Genomic DNA, 23,502 nt, shown 5'->3' on the forward strand with positions numbered 1-23,502 from the left:
TATGATAATCCCTGGTAGGCAGTATATATACTGAATATCTATATGCATATATATGGCTTGGTTGACTAAGTTCATCCAAGAAGAGACGGATCTGGCCGATCCCCTCTGATGGACTTGGATGATGAGATGCATCATCCAAGGCAAGGAATTGACATATGGTCTTCCTTGGATGGCTTGGGTGTAAGAAATTACACTCAAGATAGGAATCGAATTAACCTTCGATTTCCTGGATGGCTTGGGTGTAAGAAATTACATCCAAGATAGGAATCGAATTCATCTTCGATTTCCTGGATGGCTTGGGTGTAAGTAGTTACATCTAAGACAGGAATCAAAGTAACCTTTGATTTCCTGGATGGCTTGGGTGTAAGAAATTACATCCAAGACAGGAATCGAATTCATCTTCGATTTCCTGGATGGCTTGGAACCAAGATGGGTTTCAAGAAGGCGAGCTTCACAGCCGCCTAAGGACATATCTCCGTATGGCATTCGTATCCTTTTTATTAGATAAGAATTGTGATTAGTGTTAATTAAGTATTTTAAAGTTAAATTGCAAGTTATATATATATATATATATATATATATTTGTTGTATTCTAACAATTTGTTTTGTAGGAAAGTGATCCCTAACTAGTAGGGACATTACACTTCATGATTGAGTGAATAAACTTATTATAATCATCTTTACATGCATTTCACAATCCAAGCATCGGATTGAACATTTCGACACTTGGACATCATTACCAAATCATGCTATGACCATATTTCATATGCTCTGGTGTGATTGTAATTAAACAGATCGGATTTATGATATCATAGTTATCATATGATAGCACCGATTGATGTTATCATATGATAACTATAATAGTTATCGTATTACTCTTGCATCATACAGATTTGTTATCAGTTGTTATAATAATAAAATAGCATTCGAAACATACCGATTTGTTATCGGTTAATATTAAAAAGCATTTGATTTGAACCGATAGTTATCGGTAAACATCTTAATGAAATGGTGTTTGTGAACCGATCAAGACATGTCTTGATTGGGCATGTCAAGAGACATGTCCGGTCAAGGCATCCCTTGATCGTTGGGCATCACATATATGTATATGCCATGAGGAATGCTGCAACGATCATTGAAATCAATAAATGTCGTCTACAACGATCTGCACTATAAGAAGGAACAGTCAATAAAACAAAAAAGAATATCTAAATTCTTACAACTTCTAGATTTGAACATAAATTTGAATAACATTTACATGGTATCAGAGCCACGTTGATCAAACCTAAGGCATTCAAATTTGAGAACTTCAAATCGAGGATATAAACATCACATATACCATGGCTAATGCTATTAGATTTGAGGATAGACTTGAAGGAGGCGATAATTTCTCAGCATGGAAATTTAGAATTAAGATGATTCTAAAAGAGAATAAAGTTGAATCATTTGTAAGAGTTGAATCTAAAGAACCAGAGAATGAACCTGACAAATCGACATGGATTGAGGGAAATGAAAAAGCCATGAAGATCATAGTCGATGGAGTGAGAAAGCACATTATGCCAATAATAACAAAGGATGAGACTGTTGTCATGTCCGCTCCTGGATCGTTATACATAGAAAGAGAGAGAGACCCCAAATGAATTAATAATTACCAACGAAGGAATATTTGAAACTTATTTATTTATTAAATATTATTATAACTAATAAATATTCCTTAAAGGATAAGGATGGGAAAAAGAATACGTACAACGTAATCCTATGCTTTTTCTCCAACGAACAAGAAAAGTATTTAGACTAATTGACATTAATTGGACATACATCGCTAGTGGTCCGCAATTGTGTGGAGTCTCTAAAAGAGACAAAATTGTGAATGTAATCAGAAGACCATTATGATAGATGGGTTCAAGGGTGGTGTTTAGCATGAACCACCATTTAAGAACACTAATCATATAGTCAACGATCATGATTAAGGACATATCGGGCACTCTAAGAGAATTTGCACCGAATGTAAAAATACTTAATAAAGTTAATGCATGGATTAATTGAATTAGGTTAGTGTAAATAAATAAATAAAATAATAATATAAGTAATCAATGATAAATATATTTAAGTTATTTCAAAGGAAATGCTATTTAATATATTTAAATGGGATGATACTTAACATTTAATATATTTAAAATGAAAAGATATTTAATAATTAATAAATGTTATTTAATATCTAATATATTTAAAATGAAATAAAATGTAAATATATTTAAAATGATATATATTTAATATTTAACATATTTTAAAAATAAAAAAAAGGGACAACAACATGTAATATTTAATATTAAATATTACCCAATGTAGCTGGGTTACTCCCGCACGAAGTGGTGCGCGGGTAACCGCAGCCTAGGCTGCAATTACCCCCGCACCCCTTCATGCGGAAGGGGCCCGTGGAGGGGCACAACCCCTCACGGGCTATATTAAGAGCAGCGGCAGGGGTTAAAAAAGGGGGAAAAGAAGAGGAGAGCAGACGGTGGAAAAAAGGTAAGAATAGCGGACTGTGGAGGAAAGGTAAGATCAAGGTTTTAATTTATATTAAATAATATAAGTATATTATTTAATATGTAATGTCATTATTATAGTTAATGCGTGAAACTCATTAATATCAGCTACCGAGTAATGTGTGAGGTTCGTTAATAGGTGATGTTAATTGTAATCTAGTATATATATATATATTCAATCAGAACAAGGGGTAACATAATGATTATAAATATAGATATTGATTATAATAGATAGGTAATGAAGGAAGTTAAGGTTAATGAATGTAATAAATGTATACGTAATGTGTAGGATAATGAACACTTTAATGAACATATTAATGAATGGTTTTCAGATATTAAGGAATAAGTATAAACCGTATGTTAATGAATTTGTACTAACATACGTTTATGAATATACGTATCAAAGAATAGTAGGGATATAAATTAATAAATGTAATGTTCATTAATATTAATTAATGTGTAATGTCATACATATGGGTAATGTGTAATGTTCATTAATATGTTGATATTAATCGTAGTCTAGTGAATGTATATATATTAATTAATGTGTAGTATTCACTAGTCACTAAACATAGGTAAAAGATATAATTTGTTAATTGTTGTATTCATAGGTTTGCGTATTAAGAAAGATTAGGAATACAAAGGTATGTTAAGAAATGTAATTCATATGTAAAAGATGGAAGATTATATATATCTATGTTAATTAAGAATACTTTAAGAATTCATGTTAACACAAGGGATAGTTTATGAACTGAAACTATTATGCAAATGTATGGCTTGGTTGAGCTAAAACTCAACCAAGGAGGGAAGGATTTGGTCACTTCCCCTTGAGGACTTGGATGATGGAGGCATCACCCAAGACAAGGAAAGGCAAGGGTCTTCCTTGGCTGGCTTGGGTATAAGAGGTTATACCTGAGACATGACTCAAGGTCGGGCCGATCCCCTCTGAGGACTTGGATGATGAAGGCATCACCCAAGGCAAGGAAAGACAAGGGTCTTCTTTGGAAGGCTTGGGTGTAAGAGGTTACACCCAGGACAGGATTCGAACTCATCTTCGATTTCCTGGAGGGTTTGGAATCAAGGGGTTTCAAGAGGGCGAGGTTCATGTCTGCCTAAGGACATCTTGGAACCAAGGGGTTCCAAGAAGGCAAGCCATACGGCCGCCTAAGGACATACTTTGTATGACGTTCGTATCCTTTTTATTAGAAAAAAATTATGATGATGTTAAATAAGCATTGAAGCTAGATTATAATTTAGATTACTTATATATACATATATGTTTGTCATGTTCTAAACAATCTTTTTTGCAGGTTAATGACCTCTAAATAGTAGGGACATTACAACTGTCTACCATATGTTCAAAGCACTCGAAAGTGCATTCAAGATAAGCAATGCAAGTAGAACCCTGGCTCTAAAAAGGGAAATAAATCATATAAGTTTGAACAAAGGATAGTCAATCAATACATACTTTATGCGGATATCAACCCTAAGGGATGAACTGGCAATGCTTGGATATGAGATCCAAAGCAAAGAGCTAACGCTCATTGCTCTAGATGGGTTGCCTAGTACATGGGAAACATTCATCCAAGGCATTAGTGCAAGGGCTAAATATCTGAAATTTGAAAGTCTAAGAGCAGATTGTCTTCAAGAGGAGTCAAGGTTAAATAAGAAGGGGATCAAGGAAAAGAACCTAGATGAAGATTTCCATGTTCTAAATACCAACTCCAACAAGAAAAGCAAGAAGAAACATTTCAAGAAGAGAAATAACCGACATGAGAAAGGGTCATCTAAGAAAGACAACTCCCACATTCAGTGCTTTAGGTGTTATCAATATGGACACTATGCAGCAAAATGTCTGGATAGAATCAAACAACAAGCTACATTTGCAAAAGTGAAAAGGGAAGAACGTGACTCCAAGAAGCATGTATTTTACTTTGCCCTCTCTAGCCAAGTATCCAATAAATCTAACACCTGGATCATTGACAGTGGATCTTCAAGACACATCATTGGGTATAGAGAATTATTGGATTCCATGTTAGAAGAAATTGATGAAGAAGTAACCATTGGTGATGATTCTGCACATCCAGTGAAAGGCATCGGTACCTGCACCATTAAGCTAAAGACAGGCATGTCCCTCCAACTCACTGGAGTGCTATTCGTTCCCGGCATCAAGAGGAACTTAATCTCCGAATATGCACTTGAAGATGATGGGTACAAAATAACCTTCTTGAATGGTAAATTTCTAGTATTGCCACAAAACTCTTCCATCAAGAAGGCTATAACCCTAGGGCATATAAAAGGCTTTTTGGACGAGGTATGTACTGGATCTAACCTAGCCCTACTTCATGAGATTACATATTCTAATGAAATTTGGCATAGAAGATTAGGTCATTTAAACTTTTGTGCTTTATGTTCAATGGAAAAATTAGTAATTGGTTTGCCTAAGTTAAAACAATACCATTCCGGTACATGTAAGAGGTGTGTCCTAGGCAAAAATACTAAGAGTTCCTTTTAGAATAGTTCTAGGAAAACAAGCAATGTTTTAGAACTAGTTCACTTTGACCTATGTGGGCCAATGTTTGTACCATCATTATGAGGGTTCTTTTATTATGTAATATTCATTGATAACTTCTCCAGGAAGACCTGGATCTACTTTCTTAAACGTAAAGAATCTAAAGAGATCCTCAAGAGATTTAAGGAATTCAAATCTCTCTCTGAAAACTCTTCCGGAAAGAAAATAAAAATCCTAAGGATTGATAATGGGAGGGAATATAAACATTTTTAGGGAATTTTTTAAAGAAGCTGGGATTAAGAGGGAGTTCACTATCCCCTACAACCCCCAACAAAATGGGTTTGCTGAGAGGAAAAATAGAACCATTGTAGAAGCAGCCAAAGCCATGATTCTTGATCAAAACTTAGAAACTCATCTTTGGGCAGAAGCCTCCAACACTGTTGTATACATACAAAATAGATTTCCTCACTCCCACATTGAAGATAAAATTCCTGAAGAAGTTTTCACAGGGATAAAGCTCGATATCACTCACTTTAGGATATTTAGATGCCCTATTTACTTTTTATATACCTAAAGAGAAAAGAACAAAACTACAACCCTTTGGAAGAAGAGGAATCTTTGTTGGATATAGTGAAACCTCTAAAGCCTACAAAATATTTGTACCTGGACATTGTAATATTGAACTTAATAGAGATGTAATATTTGAAGAAGACATAGCCTTACTCTATTGAGTTAGAAATCTATGCTCCATCTTTAAACCTAGAAGAGGATCCCACTCCTGAGATTCAGAGGGAGTGTTCAAAAGAAAATGAAGTACAGATTCCTCCCCAAGAATCCCTAAGAAAAAACCTCTATGGGCTCACAAAACAATGGAAGATGCAAGGGACTTTGCAGCTCCTTTAGGGACTTTTAGAGAAAGTAAGAGGCCCCGAAGATTTACTAGCTATGTAGCCCTAATGAATGATCTCTCCAAATCATAACGCGCTAATGTATCAGAAGCTCTTAAACATCAAGTTTGGAAAGATTCCATTTTTGAGGAATATAAATCCATTTTAAACGATGATGTTTCGGAAATTGTTCCTAGGCCAAAAGGAAAATCTGTTGTTTCATTCAAGTGGCTATTCAAAATCAAACATGCTGCAGATGGTAGCATAGAGAAACATAAAGCCAGATTTGTAGCCAGGGGGTTCTCACAGAAAGAGGGAATAGACTATGATGAGACATTTGCTCCAGTTGCTAGATACACCTCAGTCAGAGCAGTACTGGCCATTGCAGTAGCTAAAGGTTGGAAAGTCCATCAGATGCATGTAAAAACTGCTTTTCTGAATGGGAAAATGGAGGAGGAAGTCTACTTAGAACAACTAGAAGGGTTTGAGATCTACAATGTAGAATCACATGTGTGCAGATTAAAGAAAGCCCTATATGGACTAAAAGAAGCCCCCAGGGCCTGGTATGAAAGAATTGACAGCCATCTCATGGGATTGGGATTCTCAAAGAATGATGCAGATCCAAATCTATACTTCAAGAAAGTCAAAGGTGATATGTTGATATTGATCTTGTATGTTGATGATCTTTTAATTACAGGAGAAGATCACCTTATTGGCCAATGTAAGAAAGACCTTGAGAAGGAGTTTGACATGAAGGATTTAGGCCTTCTACATTACTTCCTTGGATTGGAAGTTTGGCAAAACTCTGACAGTATTGTACTTAATCAAGGAAAGTACACCTTAGACATATTGAAGAGATTTGGTATGATGAACTGTAGACCCATGACTTCTATGGAAACAAATCTTCACAAACTAAAGGAGGCAGCAACTGACTCCCCATTGGTAGATCCTACTCTCTACAGATAGATGATTGGATCGTTGATGTACCTAGTCAATACTAGACCTGGTATCTGTTATCTAGTAAATGCCTTGAGCCAGTTCATGTTTGAACCTAGGGAGATACATCTTATGGCTGTGAAACATATTATGAGATACCTTCAAGGTACTCTCAACTATGGACTCAAGTATGAGAAAGTTGATTTGGATCTTCATGGGTTCACTGATTCGGATTGGGTTGGAAGTGTGACTGACAGGAAAAACACTTCAGGGTGCTGCTTCAGTTTGGGTTCAGCCATGATATCTTGGATTAGCAGGAAACAGTCATCAGTAGCTCAGAGTTCTACAGAGGCCGAATATATCGCAGCCTCCATTGTTGCAAGAGAAGCAGTATGGCTTCGGAAACTGCTTGTGGGATTATTCGGTAAGCCACTAAAACCTACTATAATTCATTGTGATAATTAGAGTTGTATAAAACTCTCTGTGAATCCTGTATTTCATGATAGATCCAAACATATAGAGGTTCCTTATCACTATGTGAGAGATATGGTAGAGAGGAATGTAATTCAGTTACAGTATATCAGTACAGGAGACCAGACAACATACATACTTACAAAACCTCTGTTTAGAGTGAAAGTTGAACACTTCAGGAAAGGTCTTGGTATGATTGATTTGTAATTTGTTTTGTAATCTGTACTAATATATGAGATGTTTAATGTGTAAACTTCTTTTGTCTAGTTATGACTATGGGATCCACCCCCTGTGTACATTTCTAAAAGGTGATGATCTCTTAGACAATGAACACTTGTATTAAACATTATAAGGTGATGTTCTTGTAATGTTGATATCATGCTGACTTGATATCATCCTGACTCATGGATGTGCCATGATATGTTATGGTAGACATTATGTGACGTAATGTCAACGCACATACCATAACCTGGATATAAGGGAATTCAACATTTTCAAGTATTTTATATCCAAGGTATCACGTGTTATGCGATACGGATATCACGTTTTATGTGATATCTATATCATGAGATGATGTGATATATTTCTGTGTCACGAGCATATGTGATATGATCCTTTGTATTACGAGGTCATGTAATACATTCTATTATGAGAAATGTGATGCTTATTTCAATGTTTACATAGGTCTCCAGTTATTTTCCCTAGCTAAGAGGGAGTGTTGAAACTAAGTAGGTTCGGTAAGATAAATGGTTGAATGAGAGACTTCATTTATCTCTCATTCAATCATCTACCTTATCGATGTAACTACAAGCTAATGGTAGACTTCACGATTGAGTGAATAAACTTGTTATAATCATCTTTATATGCATTTCACAATCCAAGCATCGGATTGCACATTTCGACACTTGGACATCATTATCAAATCATGCTATGACCATATTTCATATGCTCTGGTGTGATTGTAATTAAACAGATCGGATTTATGATATCTATCATAGTTATCATTTGATAGCACCGATTGATGTTATCATATGATAACTATAATAGTTATCGTATTACTCTTGCATCATACCGATTTGTTATCGGTTATTATATTAATAAAATAGCATTCGAAACATATCGATTTGTTATCGGTTAATATTAAAAAGCATTTGATTTGAATCGATAGTTATCGGTAAACATCTTAATGAAACGGTGCTTGTGAACCGATCAAGACATGTCTTGATCGGGCATGTGAAGAGACATGTCCGGTCAAGGCATGCCTTGATCGTTGGGCATCGCATATATGTATATGCCGTGAGGAATGCTGCAGCGATCATTGAATTCAATAAATGTCGTCTACAACGATCTGCAATATAAGAAGGAATAGTCAATAAAACAAAAAAGAATATCTAAATTCTTACAACTTCTAGATTTGAACATAAATTTGAATAACACTTACAATATGTATTTAACTCAAATTATGCTATAGTAATACTGATAATATGTATTTAATAATAATATTAAGGTTTTTAAGGGTTTTAACAATATTTAAAAAATTATATATATTTTCAAAATTTCGGTAAATTTGTTGAGTTATGGCTGATTTTTTCTTGAGTTTTTTTGGCAAGTATTGAGTTTTTAAATTTTTTGGGCGAGCCGAGTCATTGCCAAGTCTGAGTTTTTCAACCTTGGTTAAAATAACTCAATATAATTAGGGAAGTTGTTTAACCTACAAAATAGGATATGAGAATCCTATATATATGGATGCAATTCATATTATGACATAAGACGGAATAAATATTTTTTGTGTAAAATTCCTATGGTTTCTTTCAGGTTTATATCTACATTTAGCAACATGCTTATTCCTTTCTTATTTATTTGTTTTGGTCTTATGTCTTCATCTCGTCTTCAATTTCTTATTGATATAATAGATTACTACCTATTTGAACTATGATGTACAAAATAGTTGTTTCCTATCTAATTGGGGGTGTCTCAACGCTGCCACCCTTGATCACATAAATGTTTTGATGCTTATTATTAGAAGGTCAAAATGGGAACATCGCACACCTAGGAGGTTTGTCATTAAGTTTTGAACTATCATATGACTGTAATATCGAACAAAAGGTCAGAAATCTCATAACTTTGTTGCTCTTTCCAGTTAGATATGTTTGAATCTAAGTCTCCTTCTATGGCAGTTATTTTTCATCAATATGATTGCTTCCGTTTTAATTATTATGCAAGTTCCATGCAAACCAAAACACATTAAAATCACTCAAACCTGCAACAATTAATTACATCCATCTCAGACATATGGAAACAGAATGACAGAGGGGTTAAGAAAGATGATAAATAAATTGTGAACATTTGCATTATGCAGTAAACTATAGAAGAATCCTCTTATTGTCAAATGCATACAAAATGTTTGATTTAATGCGTGAACTGTAAATCGTTTGGAGAGTCAGAGGGAAAGTGCAAAAAAATTAGTAGCAACAGGGATGGCCTCTCACAGTAATATTCTGAAATGTAACTTTCTTCCTTCTATACCATAAATTTCTTTTGCATGTTAATGTTTACTATGCGAAGGATTCTAACCAAGGATAACCGTGAACAATATGCAACCTATCCCTATCCAAAGCATAGAAGCCTGAATGCAAAACATATTTATCCATAGAGAGTATCAAATCTTCAAAAATTTGAATATATTACCCTCTATTTGACTATCCTTGATATGCTTTGCTTGTAATTGTAGTTTGCTACTATGGTTTATAGAAGCAATAACCTCTAGTTTTTGAATGCATTTGTGAAATTGAAAGGTTAAATCTTGTTTCGTTGGAGTTAAAGTGCATGTACTTATATCTTGCATCTTCTTGTCATTTCCTTTCCCTTCTTCTTCTTCTTCTTCTCCTTCTTCTTCCTTATTCATCCTCTTCTTCTATTTCTTTTTCTTCTTCTTCTTCCTTATTCATCCTCTTCTTCTTCCTTATTCATCCTCTTCTTCTATGAGAGGTCATCTATTGAAGGAAGCTTGTTCAAATTCATCTAGAGAAGAAAAGCCATTTTGTAATGACGCGTACCAATGCCAAGCTTTCCATGTTAAGTGGAGAGAAAGATATGATTTCCAATTTGTATTTTTACCAGCAAATATTTTACATTGATGCCACCAATCTAATGCATCTCCAATTCCATAAAAATAGCACACCCCATTGAAACTAGGGTTTCTAAATTCCACCACCTTCGCGATATAGGTAGCCTCAAATTAAAAAATGAAATTAATATTGATGATATAAACCTAATTTTTGGACTCTAGCTTCCTTATACGATCCTCCAACTTCAAAAAAAATGCAGAAAAAACTGCAGCCGTTTGAAAGATACAGGTAGATCCTCGAAAATTAGGGTTTTGTAGTCACCTTTGTCCAAAGTGTAGCTCTGAAACCACTAGATAAGGTTCACATATATAATGATGAAAATAATACGATATAGAAGTTGATCTTACACAACATAAGAGATGTTTGCGGGTCAAGATGCCTAATTTCCAATATATGCAGAAATAGAATAAACCCTTGAGAGATTCTAACATTGTATAATACTCCCTATGGAAGAAGCCACTCCATGCTATACTCCCTATGTTTCCAGGAGATCCCAAATACATATCATACTCAACACATATCTATAGAATGATAATCATCTCCTTTATATAGACCTCTTCCTAGTAAGATAATAGAAGGGTAACTACTAAGCACCTAATATAATTAATTACACTAGTTGTTCACTTGACCCAATATAACTAACTAAAGGGATGTGTGTCACATATCGCCATCTCTGCCCATCTAAATGCATTATAATATCATGTCCCTGGCTTATAAAATTATCAATTTTTACACTGCACAAGTTAGTTGTATTGTTTTTAGGATGATTGTAATGAGTTTGTGATGTGCAGGAGAAATTTCTAGAAATTGTCATTTACGTTTATGTTCTGTCCTCCATTTTTATTACATTCAAATTTATCAAAAATGCAGTATGAATCGAAATTTCGTAGCATTAATGGGGTTTTCTAATAACTCTTTTGTGTTCAGCAACCTGATTTATTTTGATTAGAGAAGGGGAGAAGTGAAGATGATTTCCATGTTTGTGTTGGATATGGGTAATTAGGATGAGTAGACAAGTTGATCCACCCTTGAATTGTTAATTGTCTAATCCTAGTTCTTTGGAAAATCTTCATATGATGTTAATTTGAATCTTCGTCTAGGTCTCGTTGCTCTTTGTGAACGTTCTATTTTGTAATGCAACATTTTGCACTGTTTTCCCCTTTCTTTCAATGAAACACCTTCAGAGGCAATATCTCCTTCATGTTTAATGTTATAATAACATATGGTGGAATGTCAGCTAAATCTTTTTTATATTGAAATTTGGTACTGGCTTTTGTCATTTTGAACTTGGGAAGTCATTGATATTTTCACTTGTGGATGTCAGGTGCTTGTGCTTAGTAGTAGGGCTGTGGATGGAGAGGATTTGACATTCTTTATTGATTTGCTTCATTCATCAAGGAAAGGAATGCATGATCAATTGAATCCATTGCATGATGTTATCCCTGGTGAATTTCAGTAGAGAGTACAACTTCCAAATGAATATGCTTTTTAATGTCCCTTATTGTAGAACACATCCTTTTGTATGTCTCTTTCTCAGTCATGTTGTGATTGTTAAACTGTCAGGTGTTTAATTGAATTAATGGGATTTTGAAATGAAGAATAGCAGTTTGTACTAACCTTTGTATGTATTTGGCATGTTGTATGAGGTGGCAAGAAAGTATCAGAAAGAACTATAATTAATACAATCCAGAAACGGCAGAGAGCGTTTGAGAAAGATTTACTAGAAGCTATACAATATTGGCAGGTATGCATGCATTCACATCACTTTAAAAATATTATTATGTCTCTTCCCATTTGCAAGAGAGGGCCGTGGAGTATTTTCTGCTTTCTTGTTTCCATCCTACAGTATGTTAGATTCTTGGCCAGCTCCACATGTTGATGGGAAAGGTTGATATTTTCATTTTTCTCCATTTGTGTTCTTCTATATTATTAATGCTAGTCAAAGGCACATTTTGACACTGTTGTCGAGTATTTGTGATTTAAAATACTAATGCATAAAAACAATGAACTGACGAAGCATAAAATGCTTTGAACGCCATCATGCATGTTATAATTTGTTGCATTGCTGTCCAAGAAGTCAAAGGTAAACTGGTGTCATTAAGATTGTTGAGGAAGGAGTTTGTTGATGTTGGTTGGCAGCCTTGCATGAAGAAAATAATTAAATAATAATTTGGGCCAACCTCGTAGTCTTTGGTGCCTTGTCTTGAAGAATAAAAAATTAAATAAAATTATTGCTTGCTAAGGGCTGATCCCCCTGTTTTTGGTGCCTCATTTTGGGGATTTAATTTTGAAAATAAAAAAAGTATATATTTTTAGAAGGGCCCACCTCTATTGGTGATGAGCACACGGTTATACTGAGGTGGGGGGTGGGGGGAACGGGTGCAGGAGAGGGTGAATCAGTATAACAATAATTTTTACCTTTTTAAACTTAATTCCATATTTAAAACTTGATTGATAACAATAACATCATTTACTCATCATCAATAATCTTGCACATGAGAACAATACAATAACACACGATATTTATGTGGAAACCCTTGCGAGAGAAAACCACGCCACAATATTGCTCTTATATGAATTCTTCTGTTTAGATATTTTGTAGGCATCAAACCCCTCATTCAATTTGTGAGCACCAACTCATTGGAAGCACCATGTTTCTACTACAACGTATGATGGATAATTACAATCTCCTTCACAAAATGTCTTCTTCAATAGATAACTTACTCTTTTGATGTCTTCATAAAATCTCTTTTTATTTCTGCATAAACTTCTTCTCCATCTCTGGAAGATCTTCTTCTTTATCAGCGTAGACTTATCTTTTATTTCTGCCTCTAATTATCCTTTAAATCTGCTCATAAATCTTCTATAATATTGCTCATAAATCCTTCGTAAATTCTGCATATACACTTCTTAAAAATCTTCTCTTCATATGTTTGGATCTATTCAATCCCTACTTTCTATCTCTCATACAATTCTCTCTCTATTTAGAGACATCTCCTTTCAGCTTTAAACACAACTCTTCATTCCACATGCTAATTGTATCCGTTCATTAATAAATCTGATTGTGTTTGAATGATATATCTTTATTTTTCACTCACATGTCATCTTCCATTTCAATAAACTCAATTTATCTTCACAAGTCCTACTCACATCTTATATCTCCGTCTTCATGAAAAGATGCAAATTGTAGGAAAGCGACAACCCTTTGAATGGGTATGTTCTTTGATAATAAACTTCTAAATACTAATCACTACCTTCGAACATTTTATTTATCTTCTACGCTACTCAGGGATGTGTCCCTCAGCCTAAAACCCTTGTCCTTGTTTTGGGACACCTTGAGGACGTCCCCAATATGTAGAAAAATAGTGGAAATGTCCTGAGAAATAGGGGATGGCGTGGATTTCCGCCGGGGACTTTTGGCCATCCCAGGTATGGTAGGGGACATTTGGGACATCCCTTGATCGTCCTAGGGACAGCCAGATGTCCCCAATGACAACCTACTCTTTAAAAAAACCAAACAGTCTCAGACTCTAAAGTCAAAATCTCTAGGCAGGTTTTTGATTCAAGTACACTGCACCCCGCCGTACACCGTACTACCGACCGACAGGAACTGAAAGGGAAACGCTGGCAGTTGGAAGGAGAAAGTGGCAGGCGCAAGGAAGTTAAACTATAAAAGCAGATTAAGGGAATTAATCGGGGATCAATGGACACAAACAGGAACAAGGCGGATTGGAGAAAACGGTTACAGCCGTTAGAAGACAAGTTACAGGGAGGGCGAAAAACTTCAGAATCAAGTTGTTGTCGGGAATAATGATTATGTTATGTTGTTATGTTTATGTTGTCGTCGGTAATAATGTGTTACGGCGGTCAGTTAGTTAGCCGACGGGTAGGTAGTTGGAGTCGCGACGGTTGTGTCGCACCCCTTCGGCTGTCATATATTGTACCACCTCCGGGTGTTGGGGGACATGTAATGTTAGTCGTGTCACATGTAATGTTGACGACAGATTATAATATGAACATCTTTTGACATTAATGGAAAGCTACATCCTTTGTAATTGCATTGTGCATTGCTATTTAGTTTCTGTATTCTTCCTGTTTACCCAGTGAGGTAAACATTTGGCGCCGTTGCCTAGACGAACTCAGGAACGGAAGACACGGATGGCACACAGACACAATGGGCCTACTCGTTGGTGAAGTAAACCCGGAGAACCGACGACAGCAAATTTTACGAGAATTTCATGAGCGCCAGGATGACGGACGTGGGGAAGACCGACGAAGGACAAATAATCCTTAAATTGTGAAAGGAGAGAAATAAAGAACACTGTTAGAAGCAGAAGAATTATGTTGATTGTATACAAAAGAATGAATTAATAAAGACGTGTTGTGTTTTGATTTATGTGTTGAGAAACATGAAATTGTATCACAATTAATGCCCAATTTACTGAATAAAGACAGAAATAAGAAATTAGAAACCGACGAGTGGGAGGCTGCGCAGAAGGCTTTGATTCTGGAACAACGTGTAGAACGTAGACGGAGGCTGAGGCAACTTGCCGAAGGACGACCTGCCGAAGGGTTGCCCGAAGGGAACCAAGGAGGTGTCACGGAAGGTGCAGAAGCCGAGGGGAATTTCTACGCGTCGCCAGACTACGGTAGAGCGAGAAGCCTTGAAGAGTTTCTGGAGGAAACTAGGTTACAGAGAGAACTAGTTGAAGAGACTCGAGATCGGTTCAAAAACTTATCTCTCACGCCACAAAGGGAGGATCACTGAAGGGAGCCGGGCACGGGTGACGACGAAGCGCCACAAAGGGAGGATCACCGAAGGGAGCCTGGCACGGGTCACGATGAAGGGGAAGTTAACCGCACGGTAGGTATAAGGCAGAACACCGTACCTTCGGTCACCACCACAGGAGACATCAGCGGCATCGGAGGAAGTAACCGCACGGTAGGTACAAGGCAGAACACTGTACCTTTGGTCACCACCACAGAAGGCATCAGCGGCATCGGAGGGAGCAGCACCCGAGGGCAGACACAGCCACAACCACCTCCAAGTAGATGATTTCCATCAATGGCGACCAAACAGAAGTTACCCAAATTCAACGGGGATAGCAAAGATGATCCTGCACGGCATTGCCGTACATGCGAAACCATCTGGACAGCCAACGGGGTGACTGACCAGGATGAATGGATGAAGCAGTTCCCCGCCACACTGAGAGGAGTGGCTATTGACTGGTATTCAGACTTGGATAAAACCGGGGTAACTACGTGGGATGAATTGAAGAAAGCATTCGAGAAGGAATTTCGGCTTCTCCGAGATGATAATGAGATAGTCTCGGAAATCTATGGAACAAAGCAAGGAAAGAAGGAGACCGTACGGGCATATGGCCGCCGGCTAAAGGAATTAGTCGGAAAGATGGAAAGCCAACCGGCTGATGGCTTGAAGAAGAGGTGGTTTGTCGAGGGTTTGAACCCTAAGCTACGACGGAAGATGAAAATTGTGCCTCCAACATCCTACGACGACGCATACAACCGGGCCATGGACCTGGAAAGTGAAAATAAGACGGCCAAAAAGAAGAAGAATAGATCTTCATCATCATCTGAAGATGATGACACATCGGAAGAAGAGAGTAGTAGTGACGAGAAGCCGAGGAAGAAAGTCACAGCCCTTCAAAAAGATATGGAAAGGATGTTAAAAGAATTTAAGACAATGAAGGGGACTACAAGTAAGGACGATGAACTATGGTGCACGGAGTGTAAGGAGAGCGGCCACACGATAGGTGCCTGTCCCAAGAAGGCATTCTGCGACATCTGCCAGATTATGGGGCATTCTACGAAGGAATGTCCATACAATCTGAAGGCACGTAACCAGCAAGTGCTCTTTGCGCAGGAGCAGCCATCCACATCGGAGGCAAACAATAATGCATCATCTGGAGGATACCGGGACAACAGACGCGGCGGCGGAAGGAATAGCAACAATACCAATAACGGAAGCCGTATCCAGTATGACGCCAAGGGCCGGCCAATTATCCAATGTAGGGCCTGTAATCAGTGGGAGCACTTCGCCCGTGATTGCACGAAGGAAGCCACCCCTCAGCAACTCTGCCATTGGTGTGGGCCAGGCGACCATGAGGACGCAAATTGCCCGCAGGCAGGGGTTAATCTCCTCAACATTGAGAAGGCTGAGAAGACTGGTGAGAAAGAAGTACTGGCGATCACCCGCGCCCAGATGAAAAAAACCACTTATCCCGACCCCCATATGGAGAAGGAGAGATTATGGGAGGCAAAGGCCAATATTGAACGTGAGATGACGACCGAACGACGAGACAACGAGGTGGCGAGTACATCATCCCGTACGGAAGCGGAAAATAACATCATTGGCAAATCTTGCAGATGGAGGTGCCGATAAAGGTAAAAGACCTTCTAGACTCTATGCCACAATTGAGGACTGCCATCCTCACCAATGTGCAAAGCACCGCAGCGTCGAGTGCCCCACAGGTACGGGTTCCCGCCACCGCATCGTCAAGTGCACCACAGGTAGGGGTTCCCGCCACCGCTTCGAAGAGTACACCACAGGTGGAGGTTTCCGTCAGCCCTTCGACTGACCCGATGTTACTAGCCTTGACCAGTGGTAGACACCCAGCTGTGGTAGAAATGGGTATCCGTGGGACCATTCTGAAGGACACCATTGTGGATGGTGGATCTGGGGTGAATGTACTACCAGAAGAAACATGGAAGCGGCTGGGGAAGCCCACCCTGTGGCCACCCACATTCAACCTGGTGGGAGCGGACCAACACGGCATTAAGCCACTCGGGCTGTTGATGGCCCAGCAAGTGACAATTGGTACGCAACCATTCTTGTTAGATTTCGTGGTTATTCCCTCGAAGAAGAAAGGCTATGACGCCATCCTGGGGAGAGTGTGGTTGATCAACGCAAGGGTAAACCACAACTGGAAGAAAAATACACTTTCCATGGATAAGGGAGGGTGAAAATATACCATTGACCTACACACCCAAAATGTCGGCGAAGAGCTCGCCTCTTCCGACTCGGAGGACTCTAATAAAGGGGAAGGGGGTCCCAATGAAAGTAAGGGCAAGAACGCGATGGAGCCGAACAGTGAAGGGGTGCTTGAATTGGAGGGATGTTCTGAAGATGAGAGATGCTCACTTAACGAGCTCTTCCACTGGCAGATGGAAGATTACGAAATGTTCCAAAGCTACAGGCTAGAAGTAGAGGAACCAGAGCAACCAACAAAGGTGTACCTGCCGGAATACAAAGAATATTGGAATGGAGACGCCCCAAACCTTGGCGACGTAGATAATCCGAAGAGTGTTGGCAACAATTGGAACCTTGTGTGGAAGACCGCAGTCTTCAAAATCTTTATTATCCTTCTCCTTCTTATGTACGGGAAGGAGGTCGTGGTCCCTGTAGAATTTGTGGTTCCAGGTCTTTCAATGACCAGTGAAAATAGATTGGCCACCTACGGGTACAAATTGAAACCTTACCACTCGAAGCGCGCAGGGGACCCGAGAGGCCGGACGGACACCCGAGAGCCCAAAGGGGGACCCGAGAGGATGGAAGGGGACTCGAGAGGCCGGGCAGGTGACTCGCCAGGTATAGGACCAAAACAGGAGACTCTCGAGCGAGGAAAACCGAGAAGGATGAAGGGCAATCCTAGAGACACGGGCCCCGAGCAGATGACTCTCTAAGACATCTAAATTAGGAGATGAGGAAAAAAAAAAAACGTACGGTCGTATGACAGGCGACCGTACGGTCAAAAAAAAAATTAAAAAAAAAAGAAAAAAAGAAAGAAAAAGTGGCCACCGTACGGTGGACACAGCAGACGGCACCACCGTGCGGTGGACCCACCGACGGTGGCACCATCGTGCGGTGGGACCACCGTGCGGTGGAAGCCACCGAAGGCCGCGGGAATATAAACGCCGCACAGCAGCCAATGAACAAAACACCACAACACGCCGCGCAAAGGAAGAAAAAAAAAACGAACGCCGAGGAGAGGAGAAGCCGCCACGCCGAGCAAAGGGAAAAAAGGAACAACACGCCGCACACGGAGGATAGAAAGAAGACACCGCCGCGCAAGGATAAGACACCGCACACCGCACAACACCTACCACGCACCGCACGGCCTGATCAACACGCACAACAAGGGTAAAAAAAAAAAAAAAAACGACGACGGCCAGATTTCAAATGATTTGCTGGAGTTTGAAGCCAGGACACTGGAAATTTAGAGTAGAAAAGAAAGGTTTTTGGCATCTTGAAATATCACAGAAATGTAGTGCGCCATGGACTTTCGTGGGGTTCTGAAGGTTGTAAATTGGTGTTGGCGGCAGGGGCGCTGCCCCAAACCCCGCGAGGGGCGCTGCCCCTCGACCCCGCTGGGGGCGTTGCCCCCAGACCCCCAGTTTATTTTGAGCTACAAAATACCACGTGAAGTGTTGTGGTTGTCCGTATTGTGAGAAAGAAGCCTACAGCTAAGCATTGGCGGAGAAGCCATAAGCCATAGAGGGAGACGGATTTGGAGGTTGGGAACAAACAGAGTTTGAGGGAAGGCATTGCAGGTCCGCGCAGTTGTATCACACCAGGGAGTTATTCAGTTCAATTTTTAGCCTTTGGGGAGTGTGATGGAGGATTTGAGGTGTCTCCTAGCATTTGTGCCAACGGATTGTGGCCACCTCTAGGCATGACTGGTACGCTTTGAGGAACTCGGAGTATGTCTCGGTTGGACGTGAGGTTGCCTTGGTGGATGCACAGAGGGCTCGGGAGGAGCTGACCACCAGGTTGGAGGCAATAGTCGCGTGAGACTTAGTTCAGCGTACCCAGGAGTTGGATGCTGGGAGAGCAGCATGGGTGGCTATCGAGGACAGATTGGCTAGGGAGACAGCATCAGTTGAGTAGCAGTTGGTGGAACCTGAGACTGAAAAACGTGTTTTGCAGACAAGTTTGGGTTAGGCACAGGAGGACTGTGATGGCAAAGGAAGCAATATTGGTGAAATCCGAACTTGAGCATCGGATGGTAGCAGAAAAGGGTTTTCAGGCGAGGACGCAGCAAGTGTATAAGATCCGGGCCCGACTGGCGTCGGTAGTTCCTGCCGTTCCTGCCCCAGGACCCCGCGAGGGGCGCTGCCCCTCGACCCCGCTGGGGCGCTGCCCCAAACCCCGCGAGGGGCGCTGCCCCTCGACCCCGCTGGGGGCGTTGCCCCCAGACCCCCAGTTTATTTTGACCTACAGAAGACCACGGGAAGTGTTGTGGTTGTCCGTCTTGTGAGAAAGAAGCCTGCAGCTAAGCATTGGTGGGGAAGCCATAAGCCGTAGAGGGAGACGGATTTGGAGGTTCGGAACAAACAGAGTTTGAGGGAAGGCATTACAAGTCCCCGCAGTTGTATGACACCAGGGAGTTATTCAGTTCAGTTTTTAGCCTTTGGGGAGTGTGATGGAGGATTTGAGTTGGCTCCTAGCATTTGTGCCAACGGATTGTGGCCACCTCCAGGCATGACTGGTACGCTTTGAGGAACTCGGAGTATGTCTCGGCTGGACGTGAGGTTGCCTTGGTGGATGCACAGAGGGCTCGGGAGGAGCTGACCACCAGGTTGGAGGCACTAGTCGCGTGAGACTTAGCTCAGCGTACCCAGGAGTTGGATGTCGGGAGAGCAACACGGGTGGCTATCGAGGACAAATTGGCTAGGGAGACAATATCAATTGAGTAGCAGTTGGTGGAAGCTGAGACTGAAAATCGTGTTTTGTAGACAAGTTTGGGTTAGGCACAGGAGGACTATGATGGCAAAGGAAGCAATATTGGTGAAATCCGCACTTGAGCATCGGATGGTAGTAGAAAAGGGTTTTCAGGTGAGGACGCAGCAAGTGTATAAGATTCGGGTCTGACTGGGGTCAGTAGTTCCTGCCGTTCATCTCTAATTTGTATTAAGTCGTCGGAGTTGACTTCTTTTCTTGGGGGGGATGATGTTGTCGGGAATAATGATTATGTTATGTTGTTATGTTTATGTTGTCGTCGGTAATAATGTGTTACGGCGGTCAGTTAGTTAGCGGACGGGTAGGTAGTTGGAGTCGCGACGGTTGTGTCGCACCCCTTCGGCTGTCATATATTGTACCACCTCCGGGTGTTGGGGGACATGTAATGTTAGTCGTGTCACATGTAATGTTGACGACAGATTATAATATGAACATCTTTTGACATTAATGGAAAGCTACATCCTTTGTAATTGCATTGTGCATTGCTATTTAGTTTCTGTATTCTTCCTGTTTACCCAGTGAGGTAAACACAAGTGTAGACATAAGCAAACGAGTTTTGCCATCTGGTGTGCGTCTTGTAGGCAGCCTCGGGATGAGCAGCAGTTAGAAAAGCAGGAAGCATCGCCCAAAAACCCAGTCGACAAAGGATAAGGATGAGGTAACAGCAGATAATATTGTGTTCGAAGGTCTTAATGGAATAGACTGCAGAAATTGGTGGGCGAAGACACCTCACGATGACCCGATAAAGAAAAACCTGGGCTAGGCACAGGTACACTGGGCTGTCCAAATGCCAGTTTTCTGCATAAAGATTTTGAGGTGTTTTTGCGTGCCATGATTGGCAACTATGATAGACACTGCCACCAGTCTGTATTTGACTATCAACACCAACGGATAACTATTCCCTTCACGGCAGGCGAGTTCAGCAGGGTGTTTGGCATACCGGGGTTGAAAGGAAAAAAAATCGATACTTCACAGAAAATTACTCCAGAAAACCGTGCCACCTTGCTACAATTGATGTTGAGGGATAACCTCATGCAGGGAGAAAAAGATACCCTCAAAAGTGCACGCAAGAGTAGGGGGGTCAAGAAAACATTTTTGGCTAAGGGAGTATGGCAATGCTTGTTGTTCGTAGTGAAGAGTCGCCTTACAGGTGCCAACCGCGTGTCTGACATAGCTATCAGCCAAATAGTGTTGATGAATGGGCTGCACAACGGGGTGGTGTATGATTGGGCATCACTGCTGGCAGATAGGATGGACGAGTTCATGACCCTCCAGTACAAGAAATTTTACATGCCGCATCATGCCATTGGGTTATTTCTCGATGCAGTCCACACACAAATCACCCCAGGCTCACAACCATTGGAGCCACAAGGTCTTGTTGCATCGGACGAGCCGTCCATATTCTACTGGTTGCACTTGGACGTCTTGGCACATGGCGCAGAGGCACGTCTGGGCACAAAAAGGAAGAAGCCCGCCATGTCAGACACGGAGTCTGACACTGAAGAGTCCGATGCAGAGGATGAGGCGGATAGCAGCAGGGAGGAATCCACAGACACCTCCCAGGTGAGTGGAGGGAGCTTTTGGTTGGCAGGGAGAGGAGGTTACCAGTTGCCTAAAGAGGAGGTAGTTGAATCGGCAGGTACAAAAGGGTTTGTTTTAGCATCGCAGGTTCAGGTCCACTTTACACCTCCACGCTTACTGGAGACTTGTCAATTGGCGGTGCCATGGTCATTCGGGACAGTCAGCGTAGTCACCACGGTGCCAGTACCTAGCTTTGGGCAGCCTCAGGTGACGATAGCTATGACACCACCGCGGGTCGAGACAACAACAGGGACCGACTCTGGGGTGGCCTCACTTCAACAGGATGGGCCGGGTACCTTGGCAAGTGCAGGGGCTTCCATGGAGCAGGATGTGCCGGGTGTGCCAGGTTATATGCAGGAGGTAATGATGGAAGTAGGCGCTCTCCAGGATGACCTGAGTGCCTGGTTGAGTCGTTACCAGCTCACACTCGTGGCACCTATAGCGGAGGCCACTCTATCTCCAGGCAAGGAGATGCATCCCTTGGATATCATTGATCTAGAAGAAGGGAGTTCTTCGAGTAGTAGGGCGCTTCAGAGGGTTGCGTCACCCCCAACGGATGTAGTAACCAGTCCTTACAGAGAGAAGGGGGTGCCTATGGGAGTGCAACAGGGCACCGGAGAATTTGAGCAGTTCATTGTCGAGATGACTCTAGGAGCACAGCGGCTTGTGTCATCTGCCAGCCTCCAGGCGGATGCCGCCATGGTCGAGCGAATGGAGAGGTTGTTGACCTTTGCCCGCACCGAATGCAGAGAGGAGTTTGGGAGGTGTTTTGAGTCTGTCAGGTGGCCCGAGACGAAGAACCTGGGGATGGTGGAGGCTTGGCGCCTCATTGAAGGGGTTGGCGAGACCCGGATGCAGTTGTTGTTGAGAGAGGTGGAGCAGGCCTTCCGCGAAGGCTATCTTGAGCTCCGAAGGACAAAGCACATGGCATCCACAATCGAGGCCTTGCGCGTAGCAGCAGTGACGGCTCGGGAGGAGCTTATTGTCAGGTTTCGGGAAGTTGAGGCTACCATGGCACATACTCGCACAACGATGGACATTCTGGTGGCAGATAAGTCTGCCTTGGCTATACAGCTGGAAGAGGAAAGGGCATCGAGAGAGCAGTTGGAGACTTGATTGGTCAGTGCACTGGAGAGCGTGGACAAGAAGGATAAGGAAGTGTTGGAGGCGGCCTACACGGTGAAGACTGCAATGGAGAGACAAATGGTGGCAGAACGGGATCTGAAGAGGAGGACGGAGCAGGTGTACGAGTTGCGTGGGCGATTGGCGTCCACCACTACACCACCACTGGCGCCTTCTTCATCAGGGACGCCCTCTGCACCCCCTTAGTTTTTTATGTTGGGTTCTGTAATAAGCAATGTATTCCCCATTTTGTTGTAAGTCGTCTGGAGACGACCTTTCTTTTTTGGGGGGGATGATGTCGGCGACAATATTGTACACGAATAAAACTAGCTAATTAAGTTGTAATTGGCTTTGTTAGTTCGGCAACCAAGGGATGGTAATTACGGTGCAACGGTTGGCACTCACACCCCCTCGGTACCTTTATATACCTCCGAGGTAACTTGTACAAGGACACATGATTATGAATGGAATAGCATCTTATATGTTTTATTTGATATCTATGGCATTATTATTCTGCATTACGTGTTCTATCTGTATGTTCTAGACTGTTCACCCAGAG

The 23,502-nt window shown here is 41.1% G+C and overlaps 1 protein-coding gene across 5 annotated transcripts in view; it reads left to right on the top strand.

The window, feature by feature from the left end:
- Window positions 1-23,502, top strand: part of LOC131066901 (uncharacterized) — a 401,673-nt gene that overhangs the window by 92,118 nt on the left and 286,053 nt on the right. For all 5 annotated transcript variants that reach the window (XR_009111744.2, XR_009111745.2, XM_058001780.2 and 2 more), the window contains exons 3-4: window positions 11,805-11,925; window positions 12,127-12,224. Coding sequence is in view for 3 of the 5 variants with exons in the window: in XM_058001780.2 (XP_057857763.2) it covers window positions 11,805-11,925; window positions 12,127-12,224 (219 nt within the window). In the remaining 2 variants the exon portion in view is untranslated. The remainder of the gene's footprint in view (window positions 1-11,804; window positions 11,926-12,126; window positions 12,225-23,502) is intronic.

Source organism: Cryptomeria japonica, chromosome 9, assembly GCF_030272615.1.
Source record: "Cryptomeria japonica chromosome 9, Sugi_1.0, whole genome shotgun sequence".
Lineage (NCBI taxonomy): Eukaryota > Viridiplantae > Streptophyta > Pinopsida > Cupressales > Cupressaceae > Cryptomeria > Cryptomeria japonica.